Raw genomic sequence first — 22,283 nt, 5'->3', positions numbered from 1 at the left:
TGCAGGTCCCCAGGGAGCCCAACCACTCTGCAAACAGCCCTACAGTAACTGCCCCAGCTCTGTGCATGCACCTCCTGGAAATTATCCTCCAGGAGCTGCAGCTGGAAGCCTTCAACAGTGGTTTTCAGGGAGCAGATGGTGGTGGTGATCTCCTGCAGCATGTCTGTGACCTGAGGAATATGGGTTTGATCGGTGATGCTGGGTCCCCACAGGCATGGGGACATGGAAAGAAGGGAAGCTAGCACTTGCAGAGAAGATTGGAGCGTGAGGATGTTTCTTGGGGAGCTACAGGGCTGCCACAGCATCAGCCACATCTGCCCAGCCCATGGCCATGCCCATGGAGGTCCCCCAAACTGAAGTGAAAGATATGCAAAGGGGACAAATGTCCCAGAAGAGCTGTCGCCTTTTCTCTTTGCTCTGTGGTTGTGCTCAAAGCCAAGGTCACAACGTGTGAGAGGGGACTGGCCTGGGGCTGTCAGGTCTCCCAAGGGGTGAAGAAGTGCTGGGTTTGCTGTGGGCCAGTCAGTCTCATGTTGCCTGTGGAGAAGACAGCAGGGCACAAGGCTACCACAACTCATTCTTGCACTGCAGTGTGCGAGCAAGGCAGATATTTCTGATGTTACCTACAGCATTTCCCACTCAGAGCCTAAACTTGAACTTGTGCTGTGGCAATGTCTCCTAGAGGATCAGCCTGGAGAAGGTCTCTCTGGGGAGACCCTAGAGCCCTTTCCAGTGCCTAAAGGGGCTCCAAGAGAGCTGGGGAGGGACTTTGGACAAGGCCCTGGAGTGACAGGAGAAGGGGGAACGGCTTTGAGCTGGAAGGGGAAATTTAGGTTAAGATATATGGAAAAAATCCCCCCTGTGAGGGTGGTGAGGCCCTGGCACAGGTTGCCCAGAGAAGCTGTGGCTGCCCCAGCCCTGGAAGTGTCCAAGGCCAGGCTGGACGGGGCTTGGAGCAACCTGGTCTAGTGGAAGGTGTCCCTGCCCGTGGCAGGGGGTGGAACGAGATGATCTTTCAGGTCCATGCTTTAAACCATGCAGTGACTCCCCGCAGCTACCCGGGGAGCGGGCCCGGCCCCGGGCCCTGCCTGGCGCGGCCGGCGGGGGCTGCAGGTCCTGCCCGTCCCCGGGCCGGCCCAGCGCGGACCGGGCCCGCCCCGCCGCCCGCCCCGCCCCGCCCGCCGCCGGCAGGTGCCGGAGCCGCCGCCGGGAGCCGGAGGTCGGTAGGTGCCTGCGGGAGAGGCCCCGCTCGGGGCCCGGGGGGCGGCGGGGCCGGGGGGCGGCAGGAGGGCGGCCCGGGGACCCCCTGGCCCCGGACAGGCCGCGGCGGCCTCACGGCAGCGGGGGGACACACCGAGGACAGGGGGGACACACCGGGCAGTGGGGAGGACACTGAGCCACGGAGGGACGCTGAGCACCGCGGGGGACACGGGCGCCGCCGGGAAGGGAAGGGCTGGGAACGAATCCCGGGTTAACTCTGCGAGGAGGGACCGGGGCTCGGTGCCGGGCCGTGTCTGGAGCGTCTGCGGCGGAGCCGCGGGGAAGAGGCACGGCTGGATGGGGACACGGACCGGGAGAGGAGGAGGAGGCGGCCCCGGCTTCGGACGGGCCTTTAACGCTGACCAAGTGCCGCAGGGCGCTGCTAAAATCTTAGAAAGCTTCAGCTCGGTGCCCTCGGCAGGGCCGGGGAGGGTTGGGACGGGAGGGCTGGAGGGATGAAATTTAATCAGACGGAAAGCGAGGTCGTGTACTCGGGAAAAGACTCCGCGGTGTAAGGCGAGCGCCGGTGCCCGGCCGAGGTCATGAGCTCGCCGGGAGGATGAGGAGGACTGCGGGCAGGCACGGCTGTGAGAGGAGAAAATGGGATCCCGGGAGAGCAGGAGCCAGGCCTGGGGACCAGTGTGCCTTTGCAGTCATCCCTGCTCGGGAGAGACGAGCTCGGGCTGGAACTGCCTGTCCAGTGATTCCCGAGGAATGATGAGCCCATTTTAGAGGAGCCGAAAGGAGCTTGACAAGCAGGAAGAGAAATGATGATGGTGAGGAAGATGATGTCCATCAGCACATTGGCAGTATGAAATAAGAGCTCATTCAGCTAACGTGCAGCACGGCACAGCAACAAATATCAAGGAATTAATGTTAGTAGGAAGCTGGGAGGTCTTTGACCATTAAAATGATGATATCTTGGTTCTGCCTCCCAAGGGGACTGGAGAGGCAAAGGGTAGGACTTGAGAGGCAGCGTTCAGTTGCTTTAGGAAAAAGCACAGGGGGTTCTGGTTCCTGCTAAACAGAGGAATGGGGTTGGGATCCTGGGGAGAGCTCCAGGGCTGTGCAGGGAAGTGAGAACAGGCAGGCTGGGATGTTCCCCTGGATCATCTACTCGAGCCATGCTCAAGGTTAACCTTCTCCAGGTCACTGTAAGCGTAGGTGTGTGTGTCCCTTGGCCCAAGGCATCACTGGAAAAGCTGTTCAGAGATGGTCTTGCACCAGTGAGAACTGGTGAGGGGACTGGCAGTTGTCACGTTCCAGGCTGAGCCTAAAATATCAGGTGGTAGAGACAAGGTCAGGCGCAACAATTTGAAGCAGCAGTATTTTAAATTATAATTATAGTGGGTTTGGAATGTGTGTAAAACTCTCTGAGAAACACTTTGGGATTATGCACAAGAGCCTCCTGTTTGTTCCCTTCACCCAACGGGCTTGAAACGGGGCTTTGATTTTGGCAGAGGCCCTGCTGCTTTCAGAGTGTGACCGGAGTAGGCAGCAGGGGAAACCAGAGTGAGTATTACATAGTGTAGTATATAATCACAGTACGTCATTCATTCATGTTTAGGAACTAAACAAACTCGTCTCAGTGTGGAAAGCACAAGCTGAAAACTTCCCTTTCCCGAAGGCTTCTCTGTCTCAGTGTTGTAACAACGTCCACGTGCCCCAGGAAATCCCCGGAAGCATTTAGTGATGTCCCTGCTGTATTCTCCTTAGGTGTTACTTGAGGAGCTAATTCCTGCTTGGAGGCAGGGAGGCAGTGACTTTATGGCTGTTAACAAGGGCAGGTGATGGAGACACGTCCCCAGATGTCCCCTGAGTGATGCCACATGGAGCAAGCGTGGTCAGTCCTGCCCAGCTGCTGTTTTAGGGGTGGTGGGGCTGCAGTGGCTGCTCAGGGAGGTGCTGGGAAAAGGGATGTGTGTGTTCATATGCTGAGTACCAAAAGATCTTGCCACAGGTGTGATGGGGACAGGTAACAGTGAGGGAGCTTCTCTTTCAGAACCTGAGCCCTTCCTAAGAAGACGGACCACGATGAGTTTCTTGTGTTCCCTCAACAGATGCTGCACCTCAGATTTGGTTCTGAAACTCAGGTGCTCGTGTTTCTGTTCTGCCTGGGGCTCTGTCTCAGCTGCTGTTATGGAAGGAGGGAGGGTGTCTCTATCAGACACCCTCTTTTGGTTTATGAGCACGTTTTTAAAGATTGTTTCCTAATCAGCCACTTCTGTGCATGGGAAGTAACGCAGTGGCCACTGCTTTCCTTCTGGATGAGGCACAAGTGGCAAACACGCTCTGGGAGCACAGATAATGCACTCCTGTAGCAGAGGGATGCTCAGTCAGGGCCTAGACAGTACACAACACCCACGCTGTCTGTGTTTCGGGGGATTTGGGTTCTTGCCACGGTGTTGTCACCTGCAGAAATGTTACCATTGCCACTCTTACTAACATAGCAAAAAAAGGGATGGAAGTAACTTTATTATGTGAAAGAGTATCTTTTTTTCCTCTTCAGATGTGAATTTAGCAGATAAATACATGTGTTTAAAGGATGTGGTTGATGTGGAGATCTTTCAGTAAGAGGATGAGTGGTTTTGGAAGGAGATACACAGACTTCTTAGTATCTGCTCTGATCCAAGACTTCTTTTTTGCTTCTGAGTAAAGAGAAGTATGAAATTGAGAGTTCTGCAAATGTTTGTGGTACATTGTAAAACCCTACATTTGGTTTCTTATAATTACTTCAATCAGGAGAAGATATCCTGGGTTGAAAGGAACTAAGTTTTTTTTAAAACAGTGGGGTTTGTTTGGTCTGCAGTGGGGCTGTGCTTCACTTTTGCTGGTATTACCAGGGCTCTGTGCATGTGCTGAACGTGCCATGTGACAGTTTTCCTATGTGCAGGGTCACATTTACTCAGCTTTGCACCAAGCAAAGGGGAAGGCTGATGGCTGCCAGGTGAGCCAGGGAGGCAACAGTGCCTGCATAATATGGAGATTAAAATAACAAAGGCAGCAGGACTGAATACACCTTCAAGCTTCTAGACAGGTGTGCCATCTTCTCCAAACTGATCTGTGCAAAGCACCTGGAAACAGGGAGGACAGGACAGTTAGGAAACAACAGATAGATGCTGATATGCCTCGTGGCTCTTAATAGGAATGTCCTAAAAGGAAAGATTTTAACTGTGCAGTACCTTCCCTTCTCCCTGATACAGGAACAGTGATGGTTTGTGGTGGGAAGTTCAGTTGTTCTGCAAAATATATAAGGTTATTGGTTGGTTTTGCTTCCAAGGACCTGATTTTGCAGCTGTTATGCAGGCAAAGGACTCCAGCCTGGAGCCAGTTGACTCTCCTGAAGGTTTCAGAGCAAGGCACCTGAGCACACAAGTGTGCAAACACAGATGTGCATGTACTTGTTTTCCTTCTAAAAGCACGTGATGAGCAACTTCTGCCTTGGGATGTGATCCTCACCTGGCAGTTCTCCTGCTGTTCCCGACTGGCACTCGGTATCCGTCTCACAGCTGGGGAGAAGCAGTGCCACTTTCATAGGCAGTGAAAGATCTCTGCATGCTCTGCACAGGACCCATCTCCTTCTCTGATCAAAGGGAACACAATTAGAACAGGTGCTGTAGGAAGCCACGATCCATTTTCTCCCAGAATAAAGTCTCTGAGGCGGGGGGAGCACAGTTTTTATTTCTGGCGTGAAACACTCGGGGAAACTCTGGGCTGCTGTTGCAGTTTTTGCTTTGGGCCCATTCATTCTGAGCTGCCTCCTGGCTGCAGTTTAAAGTTTGTGTATTTGTGGTGGTGAAAAAGGGGCTGTTTGAGAGCAGCCCTGTGCTGGTCATCGATCTGGGTAGAGGATGGAGGCAGGAGCAAAGTGCTTTGTGCTGCACATCTCCTGTGTGAGGCCCCACTTCAGTGCAGACTCTCTTAGCAGGCCTGAATTTAGAATATCCCCAAAAGATGGCAATGTAATTAGCATCCTAGGAACTGTGAGGAACAGCTGGCTGTGCATGTTTGACTTTGTACCTCTTGGCATGGTGGAACCTGAGATGATCAGAGAATGAAGAGATGAGCTGGATTTTTCTGTGCAAGTTAAGTAATATATTTCTCTATTACTTACTGTAATTAGTAGGGTAACTCTGAATTAGTTATATCCTTTGCCTCTTTTATACCTAAGAAAATGGAGTAATACCCAGTTCTCTTACAGATTTTAGGATGAAGCATTTGTGCTGAGGTGGTGCCCTGACCATTCCCTCTTGTGTATGTTGCTGAACCTTCTTTGATACCCAATCTCTGCATTTCGAAAGAAAACCTTCCCTACTTGCCCTAACAGCCTGTCTCCCTATTAACAGTTCTGGAAGATGTTTTTAGAAGGATTATTCTCACTCTAAGTTACAGACTTACTGTTCCATCCTGCATTCCATCTTGCAATCCTAAATTCCCTCCATCCCACCTTTCTGGGATACGTGCACAGCACATACTGTAGCTGTATGTCATCCTTATTTACTCCTTGCATTGCGTGATCACAGAGAAGAGGAATTTTACTCACAATTTGAACCATAAGAGCCTGTTTGCTTTGGGACAGTTTGCTTGAACTCTCATATTTGGAGTTAATGTCAAGGTTGGGTCTGTGTGTGAAGGTGGTGTGGTTATCCCAGCCATTCCCAGAGCTGGGAAGAGGTGAGGTCTGTGGGAGCTGCTTTCTCAGCAGGGTGAATTCCCCTTCCTGCCTGGGACCAGGGACCTGTCAGCTGCAGGGAGAGATACTTTGACTGCTCAGAGGGGTGGGTTGGGGTCTCTGAGCTTTAACTTGTTCCTTGAAGAAAACCCCACAGAAATACAGCCCACTCTCAGACTGAGAGGACTTTATAAAAAGGAAAAGCACAGACACTTGCTCTCTCTTGCTGTTGGGCTGTCTGCAGACACAGTTCCTGCCTCCCCACAGACCTCAGCCTGGAGGAGGTCTGAGGAGTTTTTGTCAGCACTGACGTCCCAAAATGGGATCTGCTGCTCATAGCAGGAAGCCCTGACTTACATCATTTGGCAGTTGAACCTTTCACCAAGACAAAGGTGGTGGCTGAGGCATGGTTACACCTGAGCACAGGTGATCTGCCAGACTGCACAGGCAGCTCTCTCCCCGCAGGGACCGACTCCAAGGGTCTTCCCACTTCTCACCTTTGCAGCTTCAGTCTGACAGTACCTCATGGTACAAGATCAAATGAACTGGAGGGGATTTTTTCCAAACATGTTTTCAAGCACAGTTATTTGATTGAAAAGATACACGCAGACCCCTCCCTAATTTGTGAGGGATCATAAAGGAATTGTATTAAAAATAAGCCCCTCATTGCTCAGAAATCCCTTGTGCTTCCTCCCAGAGCCCCACAGCTGGAGAGCAGGTATAATCTTTTAGATGATGGGTGAGTGAATAAGATTAGTGTCCTGGGGAGAACTGTTGTAAAATTGATTTCATTTAGGTCACGGAACAAAGACTGTCGTGTGGGAAGACCTGAGCAAAACCTGAGTGCAGCCTGGCCTTCCTGGGGGCCACATGGGCAGTGCTGAGGCTGGATGGGAGATGGGAGCACTTGGCTTCTGCTGGGCCATTCACAGAGTCACAGGAAACCTCTCCAAGTCATGTTTGATCTTGTGCCCTTCCAGGGCTCCTCACCCTCTGCTAATAACATCCCTTAGACTGACTGTGCTTTCCTTTTGGGAAAGCACTTGTCCAGCCTGTAAGTCTTTGTGATATTTGGATGCTGATGTTGTAGAGGAACAAAAACCAGGGCATAAACAGGGAGCAGTTTGTGTCCTGGCAGCCGTGCACAGCCAAGGGGGTGTTGCATCAAGGGGCTGGTGCCGGGAAGCACCAGCAACTTTTCCTGGTACAACCAGAGCTAAATTTGCTTCCCAGGAACAGGGGGAGGGTCAACTGCTTTTTATGGCAGTACCACGTGTTTGCAGAGCTTTTGAAAATAAAGATTGGCTAATATGTTCTGGATTGACTTACTCATATCTCCAAGACCCAGAACAGCTGCTGTCCCATGTTTTCTCTCCTTCCCTTTTGGGTTGTTTTGTTGTGGGTTGGTTTTTTGTTTGTTTTTTTTTTTTCCAAATGGCCATGACTCAGCCCTTCCCTGCTGCTCTCTGAGTTTCCTGATTTCTGAATAGGCTATTCTTGGGGCAGCAATTCCTGACAGATAGGAACAAGGGGAGTGTTGTGTTGTTTTTTTCTTTATTTCTCCTGTGGCCTGTGCTAATGCTCTGTTTCCCCCTGATTTTTGCCTTGTTCCCACATTACTCAATTGTCCTAAGTTGCTGGATGTCATCTGAGGCATGTTCTTGCCCTTGTAGCAAAGGAGCCCTCTCAGGCATGATTCAGGCTGTGATCCTTGCACAGCACCAGCTTTTCTTTCCCAGCAGCATGGTGGTGACAATCCTGAGTGTGGAGGGTTAGACTGGTACGACTCTGTCTGTTGTACAGCTTAAATCTGCCTTTTTTAGCCCCTCTGACTCCCAGGGGCTGTGCTTGGCTCTCCTGTGGAAGGAGCAGATCCAGGTGAGGACCTTGCCAGGGTGAGGACCAGCACCAGATGCCGTGTCCATACGTCACAGGTGATCTGCAGACCCCGTGCGGGGCTGAGGCAGCACCACGGATCAGATGGCTCAGCCTGGCTGTGTCTGTCACAAATGAGGGGAAAATATCACCTAGAATTTAAAAACAATGAAAAAACCCTCTCTGATTGCTTATTTATTGCCCTCCCACAGGTGACAGAGGCTGGGAATCTGTAGGATGCTCTGAAACGCTTCATGGGGCAGCTTTTTTACACAAACAGCTTTTGGATTTCTTCTGAAGTTTATTCCTCTCTGATGTGGGCTGGGGAAAGTCACCTGCCATGGCAGGTAGCACACCCCAGGCCAGGTGTGCTGGTGGCTGCTCTTGATATGCAGTTGGAAATGAACGTAGTGTCTAATATTAAACAATCCTTGCTGGGTTTTCGTTTTATTAGGAGCACAGCTCTTTCTGTCAAGACAGAGTTGTATGAGGAGGGGAAATAGACTGTTGTATATTTAGTCTGGAAAATACGGTTGGCTTTTTAAAAAACCCAGAGGCACTCTATGTTTTCTCGGAGCCTGTGGTTACCAAGAGAAATTTTTCAGACTGGAGGACTCGAAACACAAGGGTAGTGTTCTTCCTTAGCATCCCTCCACGTTTTTGGATATGCTGTATTGTTGTTAAGCCAACCAAGATAAAAGCTTTTCTGTGTGAGGAGGCTTTGAGAACATTCACTGCCAGATTAAATTAGCCTTTCTGAGAATAAATTAGTCGTTGTGATGTAGGCAGCCCCAGTCTCTGCAGCTGTAAAACCCGCACGTGCTGGTACCCGCAGGAGATAAATGAGAGATGTGGTAGCTGTGTTCAGGCCTGTGCTGGTAACAGGAGATTAGATTTCTGGCTGGGGATGAATGAAAAGCAGCCTGTTGGATTTTATTGATCATTTCTCCAAGTGAGAAGCAGGCCACCCTTTTAAGAGAGGGAAAGGAACCCCTGGGATTTTCAGCACAGTTTCGTTTTGGGAGGAAATCATGGACTAGAGCCCAGGCTGTACCCCTACTGCAGTGAGTCCATGGGATGCTTTTGAGGTCCTCAAGGGTCCCAGTCACCCAACACATGGCAGAAGGGGGGCATTGGAGCTTTGTGCTGGAGGAGAACTGGGAGTGGAGGAGGGCAGTGGGGATGGCATTTCCATGCACTGCCGACTGCTTTGTGTTTGTATTTTTAACCGCCCACTGGATAAGAAGCTGCTGCTGGTGTGTGTGTGTGCTGCCCTTTTCTTAGAGGTGTGTTCACTGTGTCTTCTAATTAACTTAATTCTGCTTTGTGCTATATCAGGAGGTGCTCCCAGGAAGCTGGGTCTGTGCTGAAGGCTCAATTTGCCCTTCCCACCTGCTTTGCTGGGACCATTCAGCTCCTCCAAAATCTTAACATAGTCTTTGAGCACAAGAGTGAAGCTGGAACTGGGCACTGTTTCCAGTGCTGTTAAATATCAGCTCTTCCCCTGGGCTTGTTGCAGCTCTTCCACAGAGACGGCACCTGGAGCATATTTGTGTTTTGGGAATGGAGTTCCCCCAAAGTCCATGGTGTTATTTAGCCACACACAGGTGGTGTTATTTTGCTTTTCAGACTCCTTGCCATGTTTTGGGAGGGTGGGAGCTCAGTTTGGAGCTGCCTGCTGGGCTATTCCAGTGAGAGAGAAAATAGTTCCCAGCTTGTTCAGTGTCATAACTGTGGCAGCCGCTCCATCTTCCTCGGGCTCAGGAGAGGATTTCAGCCCTGAATCCTCTGGAGCAGCTGAGCTGTTTACCTGCCCTGAGGGCATCCTGGTATTATGGGCTTGAATCCCAGTCCCATCCCCTGCTGTGAGAACAGTGATCCGGCCTCGGGGCTGTTTCAGACCCTCTGACCAGCTGTGCTTTCCATGGAGCAGCAAAGCAGAGAGGTGTTGCCTCACAGAGAAAGGGGCTGGAAAAGCCTAGAGCAGGGACTTGAGGAGGTGTGTTGATGTGTTAGGAGTGCTTTGAGTCCAGCTGCTGTGGTAGATTTTCAGTGAGAGGTCTCCTGGCTTTGTCCACGTTCTGGAGTCGGAATGCCTCATATCCAGGTGATGTCCCTCGCACGCCAGAACTGGGATGGTGCCTGGAGAGGCACGAGGACACCACCTCTCTTCCTTCCCCCTTGTTTTCAAAGGGAATACAGCTCTGTGTGCCCAGTTGCAGGTCTGGCTGTGTCCTGTTCGATGTTCTGGTCAGACCTGCTCACATTTCAGATGAGAGGTGTGGCTTTGCATGTCCCCACCGTCCCCCTGGCAGGGTGGCTGTGCTGCCTCTGAGCGAGCAGTGGTGGCAAATCAGGCTCAGGTGGAACAGCTTTTGGGTGACCTGAGGGGCAGATACAGTACCTAGCAGGTCGTTACGTGGGAGTTCTGGGAAAGGGGCTACAGAGCAGTTGGCAGGAACTGGTGCTGCAAACTGAAACCACAGTCCTGAAATGCCTTGGAGGCAAAATGACTTTCCTGGACTGGGAAGTCAGTGTGGACTGGCCAAGTCTGGTGGGAACTGGAGGGAGAACTGGGAATGGCAGGAGCTGTGTGTGACTCAGGGGTGCCCAGCACTGGGCACACTCAGTGCCTACTGATTAATCCAGGGGTTTTCCCCTCTGTGAGCTGGGACATTGTCATCTGTCTTTGAGAAGCCCAAATGGGCTGGGCTTGGGAGCAGGGGAGTGCAGAGCACCCTCCTCCTGTGCCACAGGACAAGCCAGTCCCATGCTGGTGTCCCTGGGCCACCCTGAGAGTGGTCCCAGTCTGGAAATGGAAAGTTCTGTGGGAGCAAAAAGGTGAGTGTGGTTACACAAGTGGCCTCATCAGGAAAAGTTCCTCCAGTGCACATGTCTCTGGATGTACATGGGTCCTCCTTGTTGGCAGTAGGACTCAGGAGAGATCTCAGACCTTCCACACACGCTCCTGCTTAACCCCAAACCATGTTCTGTTGCAAAGACTGAGCCAGGGCTTTACATAAAACAGAGTGACACAGAGCACTTCACACTAGTCCTCAGAAAAAAAGTGCAAGGTGACACTGTACCTGTTAAATCTGAATGTCAGCAGATTCTCTGGCACCAAGACAGGGGGATCTGTGAGGATGGGAAATGCTAATGTTGTTGGAGACTGGAGTTAGTCCTACAGTGAGCTGGTGCTCTCCTTGGATAAGAAAACATCAGTTCCATGACATATGTTCTGTTCATCACTTGAAAGGAAAACGGGTCTGGAATCACCACCAATGTATTCAAAATTATTTGTGCTGCAAAATCTGCAAGGGAATTCTGAATAGGCTCTTGGGCTCTGATTAATTCTGAAGCTGAAATGCAAAAATGCTGATCCTCTCTGACTCTAATTTCCTCCTCCCTTGGAGCTCACTGTTATTTAATGGGAGTCACACATCTACTCAGTTTGATTCAGCAATGATGTGGCTGTGCTATTTGACTTTCTCTAAAAAAAATTCTATAGAAGGAGGCAGAAATGCAAAAATGCATAAAGAAATAAAATATTTTTAGTTTAGTTTTGGGAAGGAAATCTCAGCTGTGGGACATAGTGGGTAATCATTGTGGGTTCACCTTCTCTGTGCAGAGCTGGGAGGTGCTCCTGGAAGGGGAGGCAGCAGACTGACAGCAGGAGATGCTTTTTTGTGTAGATAACTGAAGAGCAGAACTTGCCACTGCCATGAGCTGGAGGGCTGGGAAGGATTTGGGGTGATCCATGGAGAAACTCCAGGTTGCCCAATCTCCAAAACCCTGAGTGCTGGGAGTGGGAGGGACTGGCTGGGAGGTCATTCTGCCTTTGCTTCCTTCCTAACTCCTCCTTAAGCCTCTGTTACAGGCTGCCATCAGAGGTGAGCTCAGATCTGTGACTGTCCTTAATGCAAGGAACTGCAGAGCCTCTTCCCAACCTCCTGCTTGCCTTAAGCTCCTTGAGCTGGGATATTTTTGTTTGCTTGTTTAAATGAACAGCTACTCTTGTGCCACATATAGGTTTGGTGTTATGTTAAGACAGCAGTGTTGGAGTGGATCTTGGTTTTAGTTGCTCTATATTCTGGCAGGTTGTGTTATTACCATTATTAACCAGATATCAAAGGGATGATGTAATGCAGGATGTGTCCTCTCAGGGGGAAAATTAAGGACTGGAGGCAACAGCTGCTGATATCACTGGGTGCTTTCCCATGGATGTTATCAAGTGTTAGCTTGGATTCTTTGTGAACTCCAGGGAAAGTCTCATGGAAAAACTCTCTGGTTCCCCAGGGATTTGGCTTGCATCATCCTCCTTTTCTCATCTCTCTGGAGTGGATTTCTAGGATGCAGAGGCTTTAATGTTGTTTTTAATCCCATCCATGAGAACACCTGGCATATTGCAGCCTGTCTTCTTCCATGCAGGCAGGTCACTGGCAGCTGGAAGAGTCTGAACAGCTAGAACTCCTGAGTGTGTTCCAGGGCCAGGAGAATGCTCCCAGCTTGTTCTGTGTTCAGGAAACTGTCTTTGGGAGCCAAGTTCAGCTGCCCTGGTGGTGCAGAGAGTTCTGTGCACAGCTGAGCCTTCCCCAGTGCCTCTGCATGTGTAAGCTTTGAAGAGTGGGGTCATGGTTTAGTGGTTTAAGGGATACAGTGGTAGTGCTGGGTGGATGATTGGACTGGATCATCATCCAGAGGTCTCTTCCAGCCTTGACAATTCTACGATTCTATGATTCTGTGGCCTCTCCTCACTGGTCATTGTTGGGATCTTGGCTCCTTTGGGATGTGGCATGTGGTGTCTCCCACAGCCAAGTGCCATGGCTTGGGAGCCCACAAGAGAGAGAAAGAACTACCCCAGTTGTTCTTTTCATTTTGGCTGCTTTTTCTTTAAATGTTCAGGTGAACCAGGTCCTGGCAAGGCTGTTTCTGCAGCCCCACTGTGGAGATGCCAACAGCTCTTGGTCAGCCCATCCAGAGGGGAATAGCCCTGGAGAGAATCCCAGAGGCAGCAGCAGGTCCTGCAGACACTCCTCCTGCACGTAACCCTTTGTGGGTGTTGCAGATAAACCCTCCTTGTCTTAAGCAGGGGGGATTTTGGGTCAGGTTTTCCTGATGTTGATGCAGAGGAGCTATGTGAGGGAGCAGTAATTTGAATCTCTGGCTGAGGGCGGCTGAGCCGGGGCTGCGCCGTGGAGATTATCTGATTGTGCTTTGGATTTAATGCCCTGAGAAACCTTGCTTTGGATACAGCACCTGGCTTCCAGCGAGGATCCTGCTCTGAGGTGATTTGCCTGTTGGGTAGTGGTGGCACACAGAAGGTCAAACATGTCCAAGGTTCCCAGGTAAATGACTGCAATGGGGATGCTCCTCTGGAGGTTCACATACTGGGGAGCAGAGCAGGGAGCTTTGGTTGTCTGACATACCTGGACTGAATGGTGAATAACCTTCTCCTCCAGCAACCCTTTGTTTTAAAGGACTGCTGCTGTCCTGCCTTGCCAGCTGAGCTCTCCATCCCCACACTGAAGGAACAGCCTGAGCCTCCTGGAAGCAGCAGTTTTCCACAGCTGAAATCTTAGTGCAGAAGTGTGGGAGAAATCTGGGAGCAGCCTGGCTGTTCCTGCACAGTGGGTTTGCACTCCCTGGCAGTGACTTGGACTTGGGAAAACACAGCTGAGTTGCTCAGAAAAAGAACAGACCTTCCCTGTAGTCCTTCGCTCAGGTTTCCGTTTCCATCGCGCCTTGCGGAGCATTGCAGGCATGTGCCCTCCTGCTGCTGTGCCCAGGACCAGGAGGAGGAGCTGAGGAGGTGCTGCCAGGGTGAATGCTGGGGTAAAGGAGCGGGTACATGGTCAGGGATTGCCAGGGCACCCTCTTTCTGAAGGAGGCTGAAGCTCTGTGTGCTGTTCATTCCTTCCCTCCTGGCTCCGGTGCAGCCTGGAGGCAGCAAATGCGCATGGGAAGAGGCAGGGCTGAGGGGGAAGTTTGGCTCCCTGACAGGGAAAACATCTTTTTGCTGTTCCACATAAAAACCAGGCAGAAGTAACCACTGATACTGCTTGTTCAGCAGGGGTTGTTGCTGTCTTTCCCTCGAAGGTAAGAGCTGTCCGGTGGGATTGTGTGTGGTGTGTTCAGGAGCAGTGGGAGCTGAGCCACATCCCGGTGAGCTGTGTGGGAACCGGCACACACAGGGAGAGGGAACATCCCGGTGTGCCCAGGGCACAAGTAACACAGGGAATGGGGCGTGGAAAAGGGAACATCCCGGTGTGCCCTGGGCACAGGTAACACAGGGAATGGGGCGTGGAAAAGGGAACATCCCGGTGTGCCCTGGGCACAGGTAACACAGGGAATGGGGCGTGGAAAAGGGAACATCCCGGTGTGCCCTGGGCACAGGTAACACAGGGAATGGGGCGTGGAAAAGGGAACATCCCGGTGTGCCCTGGGCACAGGTAACACAGGGAATGGGGCGTGGAAAAGGGAACATCCCGGTGTGCCCTGGGCACAGGTAACACAGGGAATGGGGCGTGGAAAAGGGAACATCCCGGTGTGCCCTGGGCACAGGTAACACAGGGAATGGGGCGTGGAAAAGGGAACATCCCGGTGTGCTCTGGGCACAGGTAACACAGGGAACACACAGCTCCAGGCTGGCTTTGGAGGTGCTGCTCAGAAATGCTGTTGTGGAGGAAGGAGGCTGAGATTGCCAGGATCAGGGTTCTCTCTCCTTTCTGCCTCTAAAGCCACTTTGAAGGATAACTGGCTTTCATCAAATGAAATTTTGCCAGCATCCTGCTCTGCCTTTTGTGCTCACACCTTGCACACCTCTCTGCCTTCCTAGTCTCAGTATTTCCCAATTTCTGGAGCCGGTAGCCTGTGGCACACAGGTAGCTTTTCCTGGGGCCAGGAAAGCTAGGATAGTGTTGGCCACAATGCTGTTCCTGTTTCTAAAGGAAGGAGGCTGGGCTAAGTGAGGGAGCCCATCATCTTCAGAACTCTTGGCTTTTTAAAGCTGTATTTACAAAAGCCTGGAAGCTGCAATCTGTGTCTGCTTGATGTGCCCTGAAGCTGAAAGTGCTCATATTCATTGAATTTTAGTGTGTTTTTCTCCTTTCCTAAATATCAGAAGTTATTTTTTTTTGGGGGGGGGAGGAAGAGCTCCAAAAATGAGCAGCGGCAGCTTTTGAAGTGGCAACATCACTGAACGTGGTCGAGGATGAACAAATGCTGGTTCCTGTCTCAGTGGCTGGAGACACTGCTCCCCGAGGGAAAACCCAGCCAAATCACTGTGGGGCTGAGTTAGCAAGTGCAGGAGGAGCAGGGACAGCTCTGAGTGTCTCTGCTCGTGGGAGGGGATCTCAGCTGTGAGGCTGACTCAGAGCTGCACCATCGGGGCTCGCACGTGAGTTAGACCTGCCGGCATCTGCTCTGTCCTTGGCAGGTCTGTCTCACCCGGGGAGATTTCGGCAGCCTGAAGCACAAACAGCTGCTGCCTGGGAAGAATGGTGTTACCAGACCAAATCTTTGGGTCTCCAAGCAGTGCAGGAATGATCTGTGGGTGTCCTCTTCATGGCATTGTCTATTTTATGGTGCTAGGACCTGTTCTGGTGGCGCAGTGTTCCCTGGTCCCACTGCACACCACTTGGTTTTGGGAAGTTTGCCCATTGTACCTGTCTGGAGACCAAGTTGGATGGACAGACCTTTCCTCTTGTCATGTTTGAATCCCAGACTGTTTCCACAGTGATGTAACACAGGGAAGTGCAGCCAGCAGGGGACACTGGACCCTGACACACCAGCTCCTCTCATCACTGCTGGAAGCAGCAGGGAGAGCTTTGTGTCACCAGTTTTGGATGTGTCAGTAATGGGAACCAGGAGCTTTGGTGTATCAATCAGTGCCTTTTGGACAAGGGCCTGGAGTGACAGGACACAGGGAAAGGCTTCACACTGACAGAGGGCAGGGTTAGATGGGATACTGGAAAGAAATTGCTCCCTGTGAGGGTGCTGAGGCCCTGGCACAGGTTGCCCAGAGAAGCTGTGGCTGCCCCATCCCTGGAAATGTTCAAGGCCAGGTTGAACAGGGCAGCCTGGAGCAGCCTGGGCTAGTGGAAGGTGCCCCTGCCCATGGCAGGGGTTGGAATGAGATGAGCTTTAAGATCCCTAGCAACCCAAACCATTCTAGGATTCTGTAATCCCTCATTAACTAGATTCAGAGTTGCTGTGCACAGGAAGAAGCTGATTAGAAAGCCTCGTGTTTCCTCACCAGCTCTTTGACCGTGCAGAGAAAGCTCAGACACATCTTTTGGGGTTGGGAGTTGTGCCCCAGTGTGGTGGGATCTAGAGATTTGTTCTTCTCCTCACGCAAAAGCTGCCTGGAACGAGACCCTGGGTTGATTAAGGAGCCCAGAGCCAGGGGAGAGCACAGTTTGAGGCCACAGCCAAGTGGGACAAGCCCTTTCTGGTTTGGGGCCTTGATGGAGCTGTGCTGTCCTGGCTGTGTCTGTCAGTGCTGTGCCCCAGCAGGTTAATGGGAATCCTTTCATTTTCTGTAGCAAATCTGCAGCCTGTGGGGGCCCTTTGTGTGTCTTCTGCTTTTAGCAGGAGCTGTGTTTCCAGTGATTCCGTGGTGGATTTATCCTCTGTAGTTAGTTTGCAGTAGAGGAGCCACTAAAAGCTGCTCTTGCAGCTGAGAAGAGCTAATCTGTATTTTTAGCTGGAAACAGCATCTTCTCTCTCCATCCTCCTACTGGTAACCAACTCCTTTTGAGTTTTAGGATCTCACAGTGTGTCCTTGCTCTGAAGGACCTGCTCTAGACGTTGGTGATTTCATCAGATCTTGAACTTAAGGCTGGTAATCTTGGAATGCTGCAGGGCTGTCCGTGCCAGGGTGGTGAGGGATGCCCTGGGGAAGCCGTGTGCCCTCCGGTTTCCCACGGAGCTCTCCATCGGAAATGGGCTGGGTTTGTGCTGCTCGCATTAAGATGAAAGAAAGCACAGGAGAAACAGCTTCTAAGAGGCTTAAAAGCAACAGGCTTTTATTTTCCTCCTGGGAAGGGCACACAGCCAACATCTTGCTCTTTACAGATCTCTTTTAATAAGCAGAATATTGCAGTAGGAGCGACTGAGCCTGCCAAGAATGAGCAGAACAGCCCTGCATCCCACAGCTTCCTTCATCCCAGTGCACGTGTGGCTCTGGGATCCACAGGCCGTTGCTCTTGTGGATGCCATTCCCTGCTGGTCAGGGTGGCAGGATTAATGGCTGGCTTGGTCTGGGGCTGCTGCTTCCTCTGAAGGGTGTTTTTAGAGTGGCTGGTGGAGCACGTGGGTGGGTCTCCTCCTCTCCTGTGTTTTCTTTCCAGCTCTTTGGTGGGGGGACTGAGGCTGGGGAGTGTTGAAAGATGTTACATTATGGGAAAGCAGCATCCGAGTGGGAATGGGAGGAAATCTGTTAGGTTAGAAAAGCTGGGGGCTCAGCTGGCCTGTGGGGGCAAGGAAGGCTCCCCGGCAGGCTGGTGTCCCCAGGTAAGGCCTCATCCAGGACCCCTGCAGGCACAGGGACAGGGTGTGCAGGGTGGGGTGTTTGGCTACTTTCAGAAGACTAAGTCCTCCTCATCTTCCCATCCCCAGTGAGCTAAAAGGAGCACGGCCCAGTTTGCAGCTTTGTAGGTCACTGAAGGAGAAGGCAGGCTCTGCAGTGGAAGCGCCCTGTGCTGTGGCAGCTCTCCTTCCCCGGGCTTCTGAGGAAGAAATTGGAGAGAGGAGCAGGATGGAAGATGACCCCCAGCTGCCCTGCTGTTACACTTTGAAACTGCTTGGTTGCAACACACAGTTTCAGACCTCGGGGGAGAAATATTAGTCAGTAAATGTGGACATCCAGGGCAGACCCTGTGCCTGTCGGGAATTTACTCAGCTCCTGGGGGGATCAGTGTGCTCCTCCTGAGCAGCAACAGGTGATGATGCCCCATGGACTGGTGACCTGATAGATTTCCAGCTGCCTTGCAGGAGGCTGCTGGGGGGCAGGGAATGTGAACTAGGAAAAAGGAGTGGAATAAAGCAAAGCCAAGCAGGTGAGGGAGGGAGAGATGGATCTCCCTTACGTGCTTGCCAAGGCCTTGGCTCCACTTGACCCGGGAGCTGCAGGTGGAGGTGGCTGTGCCCCACAGGCTCCTCTCTGGGCACCCCTGCAATGCAGGCCTGGTGCCCGGGGAGGTTGTGCCGTGCTGTGCCGTGCCGGGGAGGTTGGCGTGCTCCGGGCGGGCTGCCCAGCACGTGGCACTGGTGCCAGCAAACAGGACAAGCAGGGTCACATTTGCTTCTGGCCTGTTGGGGTGAAGGATGGAGGGCTCAGGGAGGGCTCAGCCCACAAGGGGAGCTCCCGGCTCTGCTCCTGGGCACTGACAGCAGTGTCACTCTGCCCCATCCTGATGGCAGCCATCCCAAGCACCGAGGGAGCAGCCTCTCATTTGTATTTCCCAATTTACTCACGTTATAACTGAGCCAGAGAAAACAGAGAAATCAGGCTTCTTGATGTTGTTGCTCTTCCTTGGATCTCAGAGTGTGTTGGTGGGGCTTTGCCATGTGCTGAGGACACAGAGCCTCGTACCTGCCATCGAGGGGGCACGTGGGGAGGTACCTGCACTGGGGCCAGGAGGGGGTTTGCTGTGGTGGCCAGGGCAGCACTGCAGCTGTGACTCCTCTCCATCTCTGTAACTCCTTCTCTCCTTTTGCAGAGATTTGGTGGGAGAAGCCAGCTCCCAAACTACGCCACTCAGAGGAATTGCTTCTCTCAGCTCTGTTGAGGCCTCTGAGCTCTCACTGCGAGGGAGAGGACAGGTGAATAGTACCCCGTGTAAAACAGTGGCCCCAGCTGTTGAAGCTGGTCTTACCTTAGCTCACTGGATTTATTTACAGATTTACTTAGAGCTGCTCTGTGAGTTTGCAGCCTCTGCCTTGGTGTTTGCACTTCAGGCTCGGGGGTCCTGCCACCCTCGGGGCACAGCATTGGGTGTCACTGTGGGTGGAGTTGGGGGGCTGTGGGCAGTGTTGGCAGCTCTTCCCCACCTTTGGTACCCCAGCACCACAGCCAAGGCACTTGGCAGAGCAGGTTCCAGCCCAGCGCTGCCCTGTGGCCACTCAGCCCAGAGGTGCTCTGATGAGCTGCAGTTTGTCAGGTGTGGGCCATGCAGGGAAGCCCTGCAGAGCCAGCAGGAAGGGGTTACACCTTGGATTTGCTGCCTTGTCACAGCCTGTCCAGCTTTGGGGCTGCACCCCTGGTTCTGCCCAGGGTAGGTGCTGAGGCGAGTGCAGTGGTGGCACCAGCCCTGTCCTTTTTTGTTGTCACCTCCTTCCCCACGTGCTGTGCAGCTCCGGGCAGGTGCCTGTGGCATCAAAGGCTGGTGTTTTCTAAAGGTTTCTGTCCCTGCAGGGCCACCCTGAGCCATGTCCAACGACCCACCGCCACCCTACCCGGGGGGCCCCTCGGCACCGCTGATAGAGGAGAAGCACGGCCCTCCCTCTGCACCAGGTACAGGGGGGTGGTCCCAGCTGCTCAGGGCTGTTGTGCTGACATTGTCCAGCAGACAGGAGCCAAGCAAGTGTGGATTCCCTGGGAGTGCCCTGGCTGTGGCTTTTGCTGGCAGTTCTGCCCTGCCATGCACAGTGTGCTGGGGAGGGTGGTGCAATGCCCAGCTCCATCTGTCCCCATGTCACCCTCAGAGAAGGCAGGAGAGGTCACGGGGGCAGCAACAAGAGCAGGAAGCACTCCCAGCTCAAAGTGGGGCTCTGCTCGCTGCTGTGGGCGAGGTGGGGTGAATTTGGGCTTCATGTGGCCCAGAGGATGAGGCTTAAGGCAGTGCCCCCCACCTCATGTGTCCCCCTTCCCTGCTGGGACCAACCCTCTGACCACACAGCCAAGCCACCATCTCCCCATCAGCTCTGCTGCCTCCCTGGCTGCTGACTCTGTGTTTCCTTTCAGAGGGTGTCACCCCAGTCGTGGGACAGCCCCAGGGGGTTCCCATCCCCCCTCCCGAGTTCGGGCCCCCCCCGTATGAGCCGCCCTCGCAGCCGGGGTTCGTGCCCCCCCACATGCCCACGGATGGCTCCGGGCCCTACGTGCCTCCGGGTGAGTCCTGTGAGGGGCTGGGGATGGGTGGCAGCACATGACTTCTGGGGAATGGGGGGGACACAAGGAGGGGCTGGAGCTGCCATTTGGGGCTTGCAGTGAGGCTCCTGGGGATGGGGTGGGGGACACAGTGCCTGCAGCAGGGTTGGCCCCAAGACTGTACCCCCGGTGGTGGTGCGGCAGCAGGATGGGGACCTCCCCAGTGAGGATCTGCCTCTCCAGCCACATCTAAAGATGCTCACCTGTGCACGTTTCTCATTCACAGCAGGGTTCTACCCACCCCCAGGCCCTCACCCCCCCATGGGCTACTACCCTGCCCCGGGCCACTACCCCTCTCCTGGTGGCCACACGGCGACGGTGCTTGTCCCACCGGGAGCTGCCACCACAGTGACGGTGCTGCAGGGAGAGATCTTCCAGGGTGCCCCTGTGCAGACAGTGTGTCCCCACTGCCAGCAAGCCATCACCACCAAGATCTCCTACGAGATTGGGCTCATGAGCTTCCTCCTTGGCTTCTTCTGCTGCTTCATGGGGTAGGTGCTGCAGGGGGAGCTGGGGCCTCGCAGTGGGCGCTCGGCCCTGGTCCTGGTAGCCCCAGTGCTGGGGGCCTTGGCTGAGCTGCTGGGCAGGGCTGGGGTCTCAACGTGGAACTGGGGCAGCAGAGAGGTTCGGAGGGTGACAGCCCCTACACATACTCATGTCTCTTGCCCGTGCCCCCAGTGTCCAGGGGCTGCCTGAGCTCACCATTCTCTGCCTCTTCCCTTCCTGTGCTCCAGGTGTGATCTCTGCTGCTGCCTGATCCCCTGCCTGTTCGATGACTTCAAGGATGTGACCCACACGTGTCCCAACTGCAAGGCCTATATCTACACGTACAAGCGCATGTGCTAACAGCGCCCTGGGAGCCACTGGAATGACGCCGGCCCCGTCCCGCTGCCGTCCGAGTCTCCGCGTGTGCATCCCTCCTTCGCTTCCCGCCGGTGGTGTGTGTGTGTTATCCCCGGCTCCCTCCCGCTCAGAGCTGCCACCACCTGCCCCGAGCTCTGGTCCTCACTGGGAACAGCTGGATTGGCGATGCTGGCACACAGGGGAGGTGGGCCCAGGCCCCAGATGCTGTGGGAGGTGCCCTGCAGGAGTGGGGGCATCGCTCTGCACCCCTCTACGCTCCGGGGTGTGAGCGAGGCCCCTCTCCCCTGGAGTAACCCCAGTGCTGGAGGGGCTCAGCCCCGTCCCACAGCACAGGGGGTGCCTGGCTGCTGGGATGTGCTGCAGCCACAGGGAGCCCAGGAGGGAAGGGGGGGACCTGAGCAGCCCACGGCACACTCAGGGGACACAGCACAGCCCTGGTGGCACTTTTAGGAAGGGGCTCAGAGGGTAGTGCCACACACCGGGTTTCAGGGTGTGTCTCAGCCCCCTCCAGCCCGTCGGCAAAGCCCCTTCCCGAGGAGAGGCAGAGCTGCCTTTGAGCACGGAGAGGGGACCGGCAGCAGCACTGCACCCTTGATCAGCACCTCCGTCCTGTCCCTGTGGCCGCTCCAGCTGCATGTGCCCCCTCCCAGCCCCGCCGGCTCCGGGGCAGGGACAGCCCCCGGCAGCCCCGATAGCCAAAACCACACCCGGCATGTCGCTGCCTGCCCGGCACGTAGAGTAGAGGAGTTTGTTACCAGGCCGCAGCTCCGGAGCCCCGCCCGGAGCCCGGCGGGGTCTGCGGGCTCCACCCCGCACTGCCCTGCGGGGTCCTCCTTGCATGTGGGTGTAGGGGGTATTTTTAGCTCACTTCAGTGGGGCAGAAGGAAGGGGGCGAGCAGGCAGCGACAGGAGCTGCCAGCAGCACCCTCACAGGCACGGGCAAGAGGACCTGGGAGCCGTGGTCAGCCTCTGGGGGCTGCTCCTGCCCTGCCCCTGCAGCCCCCGAGCAGAGTAGGGGCCGGTCTCTTGGTACCCAGGTCTGCAAACACGGCCCAGCCTGCACAGGCAGCTGCTGTTTGCCCAGGGGTGGAACTGTGGCAATAGTCAGTGTTTTTATGTAAATAAATAACAGACCCTGAACTCGTGTACATCTTTTCTTCTCTCCTGATCAAAATCCAGAGCAGATGTGCCTGGAGGAGAGCTGAGGACGAGGAAGAAGAGCAGCAGCTTCCTTACCCCACCAGGAACCCTCTCACCAGGAACTGGGGGAAACCCCAGGGGAGGCAGCAGGGACAGTGGGCTGCAAGAGCAGGAGTTTCTCAGGGACTGCCTGAGTCAGAGACAAGTACAACAGTGCTCCCACCTCCCCCTTAATCCCCTCCCCAGCCTCTCCTGTTCTCCCAGTGACTTGATTCTGGCTTTCCCCAGCTATAGCATTGCAACTTTTTATTTCAGTCAAGG

At 53.8% G+C, this 22,283-nt stretch overlaps 1 protein-coding gene across 7 annotated transcripts; it reads left to right on the top strand.

Moving 5' to 3' along the window:
• The first annotated feature begins 1,175 nt into the window (after window positions 1-1,175).
• Window positions 1,176-21,962, top strand: CDIP1 (cell death inducing p53 target 1). Of its 7 annotated transcripts, none has more exons than XM_017809046.1 (6): window positions 1,176-1,223; window positions 18,529-18,631; window positions 19,224-19,322; window positions 19,773-19,919; window positions 20,188-20,449; window positions 20,693-21,962. In XM_017809046.1, exons 3-6 carry the CDS (start codon window positions 19,238-19,240, stop codon window positions 20,802-20,804), a joined length of 606 nt encoding a protein of 201 aa, XP_017664535.1. In that variant the 5' UTR covers window positions 1,176-1,223; window positions 18,529-18,631; window positions 19,224-19,237; the 3' UTR covers window positions 20,805-21,962. The 7 variants fall into 7 exon arrangements, with proteins under 7 accessions (XP_017664535.1, XP_017664530.1, XP_017664536.1 ...); XM_017809041.1 differs by having other exon boundaries at window positions 20,185-20,449; XM_017809042.1 differs by lacking the exon at window positions 1,176-1,223 and adding an exon at window positions 1,450-2,036 and having other exon boundaries at window positions 20,185-20,449.
• The last annotated feature ends 321 nt before the right edge of the window (window positions 21,963-22,283 follow it).

This window comes from Lepidothrix coronata, unplaced genomic scaffold (genome assembly GCF_001604755.1).
Source record: "Lepidothrix coronata isolate B3197 unplaced genomic scaffold, Lepidothrix_coronata-1.0 Scaffold24, whole genome shotgun sequence".
Lineage (NCBI taxonomy): Eukaryota > Metazoa > Chordata > Aves > Passeriformes > Pipridae > Lepidothrix > Lepidothrix coronata.
Note: the sequence above shows the minus strand (reverse complement) of the source record. Positions and strands in the feature narration are given on the sequence as shown.